Below are 13,974 nucleotides of genomic sequence, written 5' to 3'. Positions count from 1 at the left end.
TGACTGGACTTAGTGAGTGAAGGGCGCCTCTACCTGTCGCAGGTTGTAGTTAGTGAGTGCAGGGCGCTCTCTGCCTGTCGCAGGTTGGAGTTAGTGAGTGCAGGGTGCTCGCTGCCTGTCGCAGGTTGGAGATAGTGAGTGCAGGGCGCTCTCTGCCTGTCGCAGGTTGGAGTTAGTGAGTGCAGGGCGCTCTCTGCCTGTCGCAGGTTGGAGTTAGTGTGTGCAGGGCGCTCTCTGCCTGACGCAGGTTGGAGTTAGTGAGTGCATGGCGCTCTCTGCCTGTCGCAGGTTGGAGTTAGTGATTGCAGGACTCTCTCTGCCTGTCGCAGGTTGGAGTTTGTGAGTGCAGGGCGATCTCTGCCTGTCGCAGGTTGTAGTTAGTGAGTGCAGGGCGATCTCTGCCTGTCGCAGGTTGTATTTAGTGAGTGCAGGTCGCTCTCTGCCTGTCGCATGTTGCAGTTACTGAGTGCAGGGCGCTCTCTGCCTGTCGCAGGTTGGACTTTGTGAGTGAAGGGCACTCTCTGCCTGTTGCAGTTTTGAGTTAGTGAGTGCAGGGCGCTCTCTGCCTGTCGCAGGTAGGAGTTAGTGAGTGCAGGGCGCTCGCTCTCTGCCTGTCGCAGGTTGGAATTAGTAAGTGCATGGCGCTCTCTGCCTGTTGCAGATTGGAGTTAGTGAGTGCAGGGCGCTCGTTCTCTGCCTGTCACAGGTTGGAGTTAGTAAGTGCAGGGCGCTCTCTGCCTGTCGCAGGCTGGTGTTAGTGAGTGCAGGGCGATCTATGCCTATTGAAGGTTGGAGTTAGTGAGTGCAGGGCGCTCTCAGCTTGTCGCAGGTTGGAGTTAGTGAATGCAGGGCGCTCTCTGCCTGTCGCAGGCTGGAGTTAGTAAGTGTCGGGCGCTCGCTCTCTGCCTGTCTCAGGTTGGAGTTAGTGAGTGCATGGCGCTCTCTGCCTGTCGCAGGTTGGAGTTAGTGATTGTAGGGTGCTCTCTGCCTGTCGCAATTTGTTGTTAGTGAGTGCTGGGCGCTCTCTGCCTGTCGCAGGTCGGAGTTAGTGAGTGCAGGGCACTTTCTGCCTGTCGGAGGTTGGATTTAGTTAGTGCAGGGCTCTCTCTGCCTTTCGCAGGTTGGGGTTAGTGAGTGCAGGGCGCTCTCTGCCTGTCGCAGGTTGGACTTAGTGAGTGCAGGGCGCTCTCTGCCTGTCGCAGGTTGGACTTAGTGTGTGCAGGGGGCACTCTGCCTGTCGCAGGTTGGACGTAGTGAGTGCAGGGCGCTCTCTGCCTGTCGCAGGTTGGACTTAGTGTGTTCAGGGGCTCCCTGCCTGTCGCAGGTTGTAGTTACTGTGTGCAGGGCGCACTCTGCCTGTCGAAGGTTGGATTTAGTGAGTGCAGGTTGCTCTCTGCCTGTCGCAGGTTGGAGTTAGTGATGCAGGGCGCTCTCTGCCTGTCGCAGGTTGGAATTAGTGAGAGCAGGGCGCTCTCTGCCTGTCGCAGGTTGGAGTTAGTGAGTGCAGGGCGCTCTCTGCCTGTCACTGGTTGGAGTTAGTTGCTGCAGAGCGCTCTCTGCCTGTCGCAGGTTGGATTTAGTGAGTGCAGGGCTCACTCAGCCTGTCGCAGGTTGGAATTAGTGACTGCAGAGCCCTCTCTGCCTGTCCCAGGTTGGAGTTAGTGAGTGCAGAGCGCTCTCTGCCTGTCGCAGGTTGTAGTTAGTGAGTGCAGGGTGCTCTCTGCCTGTCGCAGGTTGGAGTTAGTGAGTGCAGGGTGCTCTCTGCCTGTCGCAGGTTGGAGTTAGTGAGTGCAGGGCGCTCTCTGCCTGTCGTAGGTTGGAGTTAGTAATTGCAGGGCACTCTCTGCCTGTCGCAGGTTGGAGTTAGTGTGTGCAGGGCGCTCTCTGCCTGTCGCAGGTTGGAGTTAGTGAGTTTAGGGCACACTCTGCCTGTCGCAGGTTGGAGTTAGTGTTTGCAGGTCGCTCTCTGTCTGTCACAGGTTGGAGTTAGTGAGTGCAGTGCGCTCTCTGCCTGTCGCAGTTTGGACTTAATGAGTGCAGGGCGCTCTCAACCTGTTGCAGGTTGGAGTTATTGAGTGCAGGGCGATCTCTGCCAGTCGCAGGTTGGAGTTACTGAGTGCAGGGCGCTCTCTGCCTGCCACAGGTTGGAGTTTGTGATTGCAGGGCGATCTCTGCCTGTCGCAGGTTGTAGTTAGTAAGCGCAGGGCGCTCTCTGCCTGTCGCAGGTTGGAGTTAGTGACTGCGGGGTGCTCTCTACCTGTCGCAGGTTGCAGTTAGTGAGTGCAGGGCGCTCGCTCTCTGCCTGTCGCAGGTTGGATTTAGTGAATGCAGGGCGCTCTCTGCCTGTCGCAGGTTTGAGTTAGTGAATGCAGGGCGATCTATGCCTGTCGCAGGTTGGAGTTAGTGAGTGCAGGGCGCGCTCTGCCTGTCACAGGTTTGAGTTTCTGTGTGCAGGGCACTCTCTGCCTGTCGCAGGTCACACAGGTTGTGTGAAGGCCATTTCTGCCTGTCGGAGTGTGGATTTAGTGAGTGCAGGGCTATCTATGCCTGTCGCAGGTTGGAGTTAGTGTTGCAGGGCGCTCTCTGCCTATCGCAGGTTGGAGTTAGTGAGTGCAGGGCACTCTCTGCCTGTCGCAGGTTGGATTTAGTGTGTGCAGGGCGCTCTCTGCCTGTCCCAGGTTGGAGTTAGTGAGTGCAGGGAGCTCTCTGCCTATCGCAGGTTTGAGTTAGTGACTGCAGGTCGCTCTCTGCCTTTCGCAGGTAGGAGTTAGTGAGTGCAGGGTGCTCTCTGCCTGTCGCAGGTAGGAGTTAGTGAGTGCAGGGTGCTCTCTGCCTGTCGCAGGTTGGAGTTAGTGAGTGCAGGGAGCTCTCTGCCTGTCGCAGGTTGTATTTAGTGAGTGCAGTGTGCTCTCTGCCTGTTGCAGGTTGGAGTTAATGAGTGCAGGGTGCTCTCTGCCTGTCGCAGATTGGAGTTAGTGAGTGCAGGGCGCTCTATGCCTGTCACAGGTTGGAGTTAGTGTGTGCAGGGCGCTCTCTGCCTGTCGCAGGCTGGAGTTAGTGAGTGCAGGGCGCTCTCTGCCTGTCGCAGGTTGGAGTTAGTGTGTGCAGGGCGCTCTCTGCCTGTCGCAGGCTGGAGTTTGTGAGTGCAGGGCGCTCTCTGCCTGTCACAGGTTGGAGTTAGTGTTTGCAGGGCGCTCTCTGCCTCTCACAGGTTGAAGTTAGTGAGTGCAGGGCGCTCTCTGCCTGTCGCAGGTTGGAGTTAGTGAGTGCAGGGCGTTCTCTGCCTGTCGCACGTTGCCGTTAGTGAGTGCAGGGCGCTCTCTGCCTTTCGTAGGTTGGAGTTAGTGAGTGCAGGGCGTTCTCTGCCTGTCGCAGGTTGGTTTTAGTGAGTGCAGGGCTCTCTCTGCCTGTCGCAGGTTGGAGTTAGTGATTGTAGGGTGCTCTCTGCCTGTCGCAATTTGTTGTTAGTGAGTGCTGAGCGCTCTCTGCCTGTCGCAGGTCGGAGTTAGTGAGTGCAGGGCACTTTCTGCCTGTCGGAGGTTGGATTTAGTTAGTGCAGGGCTCTCTCTGCCTTTCGCAGGTTGGGGTTAGTGAGTGCAGGGCGCTCTCTGCCTGTCGCAGGTTGGACTTAGTGAGTGCAGGGCGCTCTCTGCCTGTCGCAGGTTGGACTTAGTGTGTGCAGGGGGCACTCTGCCTGTCGCAGGTTGGACGTAGTGAGTGCAGGGCGCTCTCTGCCTGTCGCAGGTTGGACTTAGTGTGTTCAGGGGGCTCCCTGCCTGTCGCAGGTTGTAGTTACTGAGTGCAGGGCGCACTCTGCCTGTCGAAGGTTGGATTTAGTGAGTGCAGGTTGCTCTCTGCCTGTCGCAGGTTGGAGTTAGTGATGCAGGGCGCTCTCTGCCTGTCGCAGGTTGGAATTAGTGAGAGCAGGGCGCTCTCTGCCTGTCGCAGGTTGGAGTTAGTGAGTGCAGGGCGCTCTCTGCCTGTCACTGGTTGGAGTTAGTTGCTGCAGAGCGCTCTCTGCCTGTCGCAGGTTGGATTTAGTGAGTGCAGGGCTCACTCAGCCTGTCGCAGGTTGGAATTAGTGACTGCAGAGCGCTCTCTGCCTGTCCCAGGTTGGAGTTAGTGACTGCAGAGCGCTCTCTGCCTGTCGCAGGTTGTAGTTAGTGAGTGCAGGGTGCTCTCTGCCTGTCGCAGGTTGGAGTTAGTGAGTGCAGGGTGCTCTCTGCCTGTCGCAGGTTGGAGTTAGTGAGTGCAGGGCGCTCTCTGCCTGTCGTAGTTTGGAGTTAGTAATTGCAGGGCACTCTCTGCCTGTCGCAGGTTGGAGTTAGTGTGTGCAGGGCGCTCTCTGCCTGTCGCAGGTTGGAGTTAGTGAGTTTAGGGCACACTCTGCCTGTCGCAGGTTGGAGTTAGTGTTTGCAGGTCGCTCTCTGTCTGTCACAGGTTGGAGTTAGTGAGTGCAGTGCGCTCTCTGCCTGTCGCAGTTTGGACTTAATGAGTGCAGGGCGCTCTCAACCTGTTGCAGGTTGGAGTTATTGAGTGCAGGGCGATCTCTGCCAGTCGCAGGTTGGAGTTACTGAGTGCAGGGCGCTCTCTGCCTGTCGCAGGTTGGTTTTAGTGAGTGCTGGGCTCTCTCTGCCTGTCGCAGGTTGGAGTTAGTGAGTGCAGGGCGCTCTCTGCCTGTCGCAGGTTGGATTTAGTGATTGCAGGGCTCTCTCTGCCTGTCGCTGGTTGGAGTTAGTGAGTGCAGGGCGCTCTCTGCCTGTCACAGGTTGGAGTTAGTGTGTGCAGGGTGCTCTCTGCCTGTCGCAGGATGGAGTTAGTGAGTGCAGGGCGCTCTCAGCCTGTCGCAGGTTGGAGTTAGTGAATGCAGGGCGCTTTCTGCCTGTCGCAGGTTGGAGTTAGTGAGTGCAGGGCGCGCTCTGCCTGTCACAGGTTTGAGTTTCTGTGTGCAGGGCACTCTCTGCCTGTCGCAGGTCACACAGGTTGTGTGAAGGCCATTTCTGCCTGTCGGAGTGTGGATTTAGTGAGTGCAGGGCTATCTATGCCTGTCGCAGGTTGGAGTTAGTGTTGCAGGGCGCTCTCTGCCTATCGCAGGTTGGAGTTAGTGAGTGCAGGGCACTCTCTGCCTGTCGCAGGTTGGATTTAGTGTGTGCAGGGCGCTCTCTGCCTGTCCCAGGTTGGAGTTAGTGAGTGCAGGGAGCTCTCTGCCTATCGCAGGTTTGAGTTAGTGACTGCAGGTCGCTCTCTGCCTTTCGCAGGTAGGAGTTAGTGAGTGCAGGGTGCTCTCTGCCTGTCGCAGGTAGGAGTTAGTGAGTGCAGGGTGCTCTCTGCCTGTCGCAGGTTGGAGTTAGTGAGTGCAGGGAGCTCTCTGCCTGTCGCAGGTTGTATTTAGTGAGTGCAGTGTGCTCTCTGCCTGTTGCAGGTTGGAGTTAATGAGTGCAGGGTGCTCTCTGCCTGTCGCAGATTGGAGTTAGTGAGTGCAGGGCGCTCTATGCCTGTCACAGGTTGGAGTTAGTGTGTGCAGGGCGCTCTCTGCCTGTCGCAGGCTGGAGTTAGTGAGTGCAGGGCGCTCTCTGCCTGTCGCAGGTTGGAGTTAGTGTGTGCAGGGCGCTCTCTGCCTGTCGCAGGCTGGAGTTAGTGAGTGCAGGGCGCTCTCTGCCTGTCGCAGGTTGGAGTTAGTGTGTGCAGGGCGCTCTCTGCCTGTCGCAGGCTGGAGTTTGTGAGTGCAGGGCGCTCTCTGCCTGTCACAGGTTGGAGTTAGTGTTTGCAGGGCGCTCTCTGCCTCTCGCAGGTTGAAGTTAGTGAGTGCAGGGCGCTCTCTGCCTGTCGCAGGTTGGAGTTAGTGAGTGCAGGGCGTTCTCTGCCTGTCGCACGTTGCCGTTAGTGAGTGCAGGGCGCTCTCTGCCTTTCGTAGGTTGGAGTTAGTGAGTGCAGGGCGTTCTCTGCCTGTCGCAGGTTGGTTTTAGTGAGTGCAGGGCTCTCTCTGCCTGTCGCAGGTTGGAGTTAGTGATTGTAGGGTGCTCTCTGCCTGTCGCAATTTGTTGTTAGTGAGTGCTGGGCGCTCTCTGCCTGTCGCAGGTCGGAGTTAGTGAGTGCAGGGCACTTTCTGCCTGTCGGAGGTTGGATTTAGTTAGTGCAGGGCTCTCTCTGCCTGTTGCAGGTTGGGGTTAGTGAGTGCAGGGCGCTCTCTGCCTGTCGCAGGTTGGACTTAGTGAGTGCAGGGCGCTCTCTGCCTGTCGCAGGTTGGAGTTAGTGTGTTCAGGGGGCTCCCTGCCTGTCGCAGGTTGTAGTTACTGAGTGCAGGGCGCACTCTGCCTGTCGAAGGTTGGATTTAGTGAGTGCAGGTTGCTCTCTGCCTGTCGCAGGTTGGAGTTAGTGATGCAGGGCGCTCTCTGCCTGTCGCAGGTTGGAGTTAGTGAGTGCAGGGCGCTCTCTGCCTGTCACTGGTTGGAGTTAGTTGCTGCAGAGCGCTCTCTGCCTGTCGCAGGTTGGATTTAGTGAGTGCAGGGCTCACTCAGCCTGTCGCAGGTTGGAGTTAGTGACTGCAGAGCGCTCTCTGCCTGTCGCAGGTTGGAGTTAGTGAGTGCAGGGTGCTCTCTGCCTGTCGCAGGTTGGAGTTAGTGAGTGCAGGGTGCTCTCTGCCTGTCGCAGGTTGGAGTTAGTGAGTGCAGGGCGCTCTCTGCCTGTCGTAGGTTGGAGTTAGTAATTGCAGGGCACTCTCTGCCTGTCGCCGGTTGGAGTTAGTGTGTGCAGGGCGCTCTCTGCCTGTCGCAGGTTGGAGTTAGTGAGTTTAGGGCACACTCTGCCTGTCGCAGGTTGGAGTTAGTGAATGCAGGGCGATCTATGCCTATCGCAGGTTGGAGTTAGGGAGTGCAGTGCGCTCTCTGCCTGTCGCAGTTTGGACTTAATGAGTGCAGGGCGCTCTCAACCTGTTCCAGGTTGGAGTTATTGAGTGCAGGGCGCTCTCTGCCTGTCACAGGTTGGAGTTTGTGATTGCAGGGCGATCTCTGCCTGTCGCAGGTTGTAGTTAGTAAGCGCAGGGCGCTCTCTGCCTGTCGCAGGTTGGAGTTAGTGACTGCAGGGTGCTCTCTGCCTGTCGCAGGTTGCAGTTAGTGAGTGCAGGGCGCTCGCTCTCTGCCTGTCGCAGGTTGGAGTTAGTGAATGCAGGGCGCTCTCTGCCTGTCGCAGGTTTGAGTTAGTGAATGCAGGGCGATCTATGCCTATCGCAGGTTGGAGTTAGGGAGTGCAGGGCGCTCTCAGCCTGTCGCAGGTTGGAGTTAGTGAATGCAGGGCGCTTTCTGCCTGTCGCAGGTTGGAGTTAGTGAGTGCAGGGCGCGCTCTGCCTGTCACAGGTTTGAGTTTCTGTGTGCAGGGCACTCTCTGCCTGTCGCAGGTCACACAGGTTGTGTGAAGGGCACTTTCTTCCTGTCGGAGTGTGGACTTAGTGAGTGCAGGGCTATCTATGCCTGTCGCAGGTTGGAGTTAGTGTTGCAGGGCACTCTCTGCCTGTCGCAGCTTGTATTTAGTGTGTGCACTGTGCTCTCTGCCTGTTGCAAGTTGGAGTTAATGAGTGCAGGGTGCTCTCTGCCTGTCGCAGATTGGAGTTAGTGAGTGCAGGGCGCTCTATGCCTGTCACAGGTTGGAGTTAGTGTGTGCAGGGCGCTCTCTGCCTGTCGCAGGCTGGAGTTAGTGAGTGCATGGCGCTCTCTGCCTGTCGCAGGCTGGAGTTAGTGAGTGCAGGGCGCTCTCTGCCTGTCGCAGGTTGGAGTTAGTGTGTGCAGGGCGCTCTCTGCCTGTCGCAGGCTGGAGTTTGTGAGTGCAGGGCGCTCTCTGCCTGTCGCAGGCTGGAGTTAGTGTGTGCAGGGCGCTCTCTGCCTGTCGCAGGCTGGAGTTAGTGAGTGCAGGGCGCTCTCTGCCTGTCGCAGGTTGGAGTTAGTGTGTGCAGGGCGCTCTCTTCCTTTCGCAGGCTGGAGTTTGTGAGTGCAGGGCGCTCTCTGCCTGTCACAGGTTGGAGTTAGTGTGTGCAGGGTGCTCTCTGCCTCTCGCAGGTTGGAGTTAGTGAGTGCAGTGCGCTCTCTGCCTGTCGCAGGTTGGAGTTAGTGAGTGCAGGGCGTTCTCTGCCTGTCGCAGGTTGCAGTTAATGAGTGCAGGGCGCTCTCTGCCTTTCGTAGGTTGGAGTTAGTGAGTGCAGGGCATTCTCTGCCTGTCGCAGGTTGGTTTTAGTGAGTGCTGGGCTCTCTCTGCCTGTCGCAGGTTGGAGTTAGTGAGTGCAGGGCGCTCTCTGCCTGTCGCAGGTTGGATTTAGTGATTGCAGGGCTCTCTCTGCCTGTCGCTGGTTGGAGTTAGTGAGTGCAGGGCGCTCTCTGCCTGTCACAGGTTGGAGTTAGTGTGTGCAGGGTGCTCTCTGCCTGTCGCAGGATGGAGTTAGTGAGTGCAGGGCGCTCTCTGCCTGTCGCAGGTTGGAGTTAGTGAGTGCAGGGCGCTCTCTGCCTGTCGCAGGTTGGAGTTAGTGAGTGCAGGGCGCTCTCTGCCTGTCGCAGGATGGAGTTAGTGAGTGCAGGGCGCTCTCTGCCTGTCGCAGGTTGGAGTTAGTGAGTGCAGGGCGCTCTCTGCCTGTCGCAGGTTGGAGTTAGTGAGTGCAGGGCGCTCTCTGCCTGTCTCAGGTTGTATTAAGTGAGTGCAAGCCGCTCTCTGCCTGTCGCAGTTTGGTGTTTGTGAGACGTGTTCACAAGGTTGAAGCACAGAGACGCACAAGGTGTTGGAGGGATTTCTTTCCCTTGAAAGATAAGCCCCCTGGTGTCAGAGAAATTGTTCCAGTTGTGATGTTTATTTAGGAATTCCACCCATTTCCATAGAATTACACAGAATATACAGCAACGAGAGAGGCCATTCAGCCCAACCAGTCCACGATATACCCCTCCCAAATCTTAACTTGTCCTTCTTAGTGTAACTCAATGTGTTGGGTAGTGTAGGGGTAGAAGCATATTATCCAAATGTTGAGAGATTGCTGAGCTCTGAGATTTAGAGGGATCTGGGTGTCCTAGTGCATGAATCACAAAAGGTTAGTATGCGGGTACAGCAATAATTAGGAAAGCTAATGGAATGTTATCATTTATTGTGAGGGGAATTGGTCACAAAAGTAGGGAGGTTATGCCCCAGTTGTACAGGGATCTGGTGAGACCACATCTGGAGTACTGTGTACAGTATTGGTCACCTTATTTAAAGAAGGATGTAAATGCGTTGGAAGCAGTTCAGAGAAGGTTTACCAGACTAGTACCTGGAATGGCTGGGTTGTCTTATGAGGAAAGTGTGAACAGATTCGGCTTGTATCCGCTGGAGGGTAGAAGGATAAGAGGTGACTTGATTGAAACATAAAAGATCCTGAGGGGTCATGACAGGGTGGATGTGGAGAGGATGTTTCCTCTTGTGGGAGAATCTAGAACTAGGGGTCACTGTTTAAAAATAAGGGGTCGTCCATTTAACACAGAGATGAGGAGAATTTTTCCTCTCAGAGGGTTGTGAGTCTTTGGAACTCTCTTCCTCAAAAGGCGGTGGAAGCAGAGTCTTTGAATACTTTTAAGGCAGAGCTAGATAGAGTCTTGATGAACAAGGGGGTGAAAGGTTATCAGGGGTCGGCAGGAATGTGGGGTTGAGGTTACAATCAGGTCAGCCAGGATCTTATTGAACGGGAGAGCAGGCTCGAGGGGCCGAGTGGCCTACTCCTGTTCCTGATTCGTATGTTCGTAGGACTGGTTGGCAGGCAGGTGGCGGAGGGGTGGGATGTAAATATTGGGCATCGCCACTGGGTATTAACCTGTGGTGGGAGAGACCCTCCCAGGCAGTCAAGGGGGGGGTACCTGTTTTATGAGCCCCCTGTGCCCATTGGAGGCTCCCATCCAAGGTATTACCACACCCTGCATTTCCCCTCCCCCCTCCACCTTTCCCTGTCCACCCCGGCTATCCCACAGCCCCTTGTCGCACACCCTCCACTGGGCTCTGCTCACCTGGCTCCAGTAAAACTTCCCCCCCACACCTACATTCAAATCCAGCTCTGTCGGCTAGATGCAGTCCCAGCTGTGGCCATTGCTCCCGGTGGCGCTGCTGGGACCAGAGGACCACCAGCCAATGAATGAATGGATGAATTAATTGACCGTCTAGGGGCTGCCTGTTCCCCCAGTAATATCCAGCCCAATTAGTGCAAGTGTTAGCTCCTTCTCCCTCATCCGATTACTCTGCATCCCCTTCAGTGAAAATATTCACCCCAATTACTCCCACATTCTGACTACAATTGTCCAGGGTTTTGGGGAGACCACATCTGGAGTACTTAGTGCAGTTCTGGTCTCCACATTTAAGAAAGGATAGACTTACACTGGGGTCGGTACAGTGAAGATTCACTAGATTGGTCCCTGGGATGAGGGGGTTGTCCCGATGATGAGAGGCTGAGTAAATTGGGTTTATATCTGTGCATTGTGTGTGTGTGTGTGCGTGTGAGTGTGTGCGTGTGTGTGTGTGTGGGGGGGGGGATGTGTGTGTGTGTTTGTGTGCGTGTATACTGTGTGTGTGTGGTTGTCTCTACTCTATCAAAACCCTTTCATAATTTTAAAGACCTCAATTTGTTCCCCCACCAGGTTTGAAGTAAGTTTAAGACTGTGCAACGGAATGTAAACATCGGCTATGGCACCCACGGTGAATCTCCCTGCCCTCTGTCTCCTTGTGGTGTCCTGTTTGACTGTCAGTCATCCCTACACCTTGGAAAGATGCCTGCGGTACTACCATGATCTAACCCAAGTTTACTGTGTCAACCACCAGATCCGAAACCTCTCGCTGACCCTGCAGGATATCCCGCCCAGCACGTTGCCCCTCAACCTGTCTCACAATCAAATAGGGGACTTGGGTGAGGGGAGTTTCTCCCACTTACCCAGCCTGCAGGTTCTCCGGATCGACCGGAATAAGCTGACCCGTGTGGGCAATGCCTCGTTCAGTGGCCTGCGGAATCTGTCACTGCTCAACCTGTCCTGTAACTCCATTGACACGCTTCTGAGCTGCTCGTTCTGGGGCCTTGGGAACCTGCGCACTCTGCTGCTGTCCCAGAACCGCCTGTCTCTGCTGCACCCGGGGGCCTTCCGCTCGCTGCCCAAACTGGCGCAGCTGGATCTGCATCTCAACAGCCTCCGGGACTGGGCCGGCCTGGTGGCCGTGGCAGTGAAGCTGCCCGGGCTGGAGGCCCTGGACGTGTCCGGCAACTCCATCGCCCGCCTCAGCCTCCAGAACGCCTCCCTTCAGGCTCTGAGTGAGCTGAACCTCTCCTACAGCCCCATCGCTGACATCGACCCCGGGGCCTTCCTCGGGATGCCCAACCTAACCTCCCTGACCCTTGACGGCCTCCGGCTCAACCTCTCCGAGCTCGGCCTGCGCTCCCTCCAGGCCCTGCGGGTGTCCAACAGCAGCGCCTTCGCCAGGCCGCAGCTGACAGACTCGTGCCGCTTCCTGAGGGGCCTCGGGGGCCTTCAGCAGCTGGTGGCCAAGGCGGCGGGGCTGACCTCACAGGGAGTCCGGGCCCTGAGCAGGTGCGCCCGGCCCACCTCGCTGGACCTGTCCTGGAACGCCCTGGGGCCCCTGGACGGTGGCGAGTTTGAACATTTCGAGGCCCTGGTCAGGCTGAGGCTGGTGAACTGCAGCATCGCCAAGCTTTCCAACGCCACCTGGATGCATAGCAACCGTCTCAAGCACTTGCAGATCAACCTGAGCAAGAAGCTGCACCTGGAGCCTTTCGCCTTCTCCCGGCTCCAGGCCCTGGAGTACCTGGACGTGTCCGCAAACCGGCTCAGAGAGGTGGACGTCTCCGTCTTCTACGGCCTGGAGGACCTGCAGCAGCTGCACTTCGAGGCAAACAAGGTGACCGACCTGGACATGGCCCCCTTCAGGTACCTGCGCAACCTCAGGGGCCTGAGCCTGGGGTGGAACAGCATCCGGGTCATCCAAAGGTCGGCCTTTCAAAACCTCAGCCAGCTGGTAAAGCTGTTCCTGGCACAAAACCGGATCAGCCGCATCGAGAGGGGCAGCTTCTCCGGCCTGGTGAGCCTCAAGGTGCTGCACCTGTGGGGCAACTGCCTGAAGGAGCTGCCTCTTGGGGCCTTCGCCGGTCTGGGGAGCCTGGTGCACCTGGACATCAGCCAGAACGAGCTATCCTCCTGGTCATCGTCCAGGAGAGCCCCCCAGTCACCCTTCGCCACACTCAGGCAGCTTCGCTTCCTGGCCCTCCAAGACCAGGGCTTCCACCGCCTCGGCCTCCTGCCTAACGCCTACTTCAAGGGCCTACGCAACCTGGAGAAGCTGGTGCTCGGCTACGGAGGGACCATCCAATTTGCCGATGCAACGTTTCAGCTCCTTCCAAACCTGCGGGAGCTCCACATCAGCTACGCCAAGCTGGAGGCCTTGGACTTCCCCCGTTTATTTCGGCCCTTGAAGAGCTTGGAAATCCTTTTCCTCACCAGTGTCGAGCTGGATGACATCCCACTGAGCCTCTTCCAGGGCCTGCCCCACCTCAAGTTCATCAACCTGGACCGCAACCACCTGAAGAACCTCAGCCAGGAGCTGCTGGACAACCTGGACTCACTGCAGTGCCTGTCCCTTGACAACAACCCCCTGTCCTGCTCCTGCACCAACGCCTGGTTCCACAACTGGTCGGTTGAAGACCCTCGTGTTCAGATCCCCTTTCTATCCAGCTACCACTGCAGCCACAAGAGGGGGAGATTCGTGAACTTTGACACCTCACCCTGCAACATCGACTTCAGCCAGTACTGCTTTATGGCCACCTCCCTGATGACCCTGTTTGTCATGGTACTGCCACTCCTGTACACCAAGGCCAACATATACTGCCGCTACCTGTGGTACATGCAGAGAGCCTGGCTGGGCAGCAGACAGGCGGACAAGCGACGCCAAGGGTGCAAGTACGACGCCTTTGTGTCTTACAGCTCCAGCGACGAGGAGTGGGTTGTAAACCAACTCTTGCCTCACCTGGAAGAGCAAGGACCCGAACACTTCCATATCTGTCAGCACAGCCGGGACTTTGAGCTGGGCCTGGACATCTTCAGGAACATTGAGAAGGCGATCTACAGCAGCCGAAAGACCCTGTGCGTGATCAGCAGCCAGTACCTGAGGAGCGAATGGTGCTCTCTGGAGATTCAGTTGGCCAGCCTCAGACTGTTCTATGACCAGAAGGATGTCCTGATCCTGATATTCCTGGAGGACATCCCAAACTACCAACTCTCCGCTTATCACAAGCTCCGGAAACTCCTGAAGAGCAAGACCTACATTGAATGGCCGGAGGAGATGGAGAAACAGGAGTTATTCTGGGCACGTTTAAGGGATGCTTTGAAGAACACGGACTCTCCGGACAAAGGCGATCAGATTGGAGACGTTGTTATATCATAAACTCCGAGTAGCTCCCCTTCCTTAGTTTACTTTCTTGTCCCGATGTTGTATTGTACCTGAACACATTAACACTCCTCTTTAAGTGAGTATGTGTTGTTTTTTTTCATTCATGGGCTGTGCACATCATGAGTAAAGTCAGTATTTATTCTTCATCCATAATTGTCCTTGAGAAGGTGGTGGTGAGCTACCCCACTGAACCCCGCTCAATGCTTTCCACCTCATCTTTTGAGTAGGTTTTTTACTGCCCCCAGGGACTCAGCATTGAGTTCAACAATTTCAGTCCAGAGTTTCTGCCCCCATTTCATTCCATCTTCTTTGCCCATTTCAGTTTTTCTCTCATTTTTGCTTTCAGACAGCAATCACACCTGCTCTGCAAACATCTTTTAGAAACATAGACACGTAGAAAACAGGAGCAGGAGTAGGCCATTCGGCCCTTCGAGCCTGCTCCACCATTCAATATAATCATGGCTGATCCTCCATCTCAACACCATACTCCTGCTCTCGCCACAGATCCTTTGATGCCTTTAGAGTCCAGGAATC

At 56.1% G+C, this 13,974-nt stretch overlaps 1 protein-coding gene across 1 annotated transcript; it reads left to right on the top strand.

The window, feature by feature from the left end:
• The first annotated feature begins 10,674 nt into the window (after window positions 1-10,674).
• Window positions 10,675-13,434, top strand: LOC144676649 (uncharacterized). Its single transcript, XM_078537020.1, has one exon. It carries the CDS (start codon window positions 10,675-10,677, stop codon window positions 13,432-13,434), a length of 2,760 nt encoding a protein of 919 aa, XP_078393146.1.
• Window positions 13,435-13,974: the final 540 nt, after the last annotated feature.

Source organism: Cetorhinus maximus, unplaced genomic scaffold (assembly GCF_964194155.1).
Source record: "Cetorhinus maximus unplaced genomic scaffold, sCetMax3.hap1.1 HAP1_SCAFFOLD_1783, whole genome shotgun sequence".
Classification (NCBI taxonomy): domain Eukaryota; kingdom Metazoa; phylum Chordata; class Chondrichthyes; order Lamniformes; family Cetorhinidae; genus Cetorhinus; species Cetorhinus maximus.
This window is presented reverse-complemented; position numbering and strand designations above follow the sequence as displayed.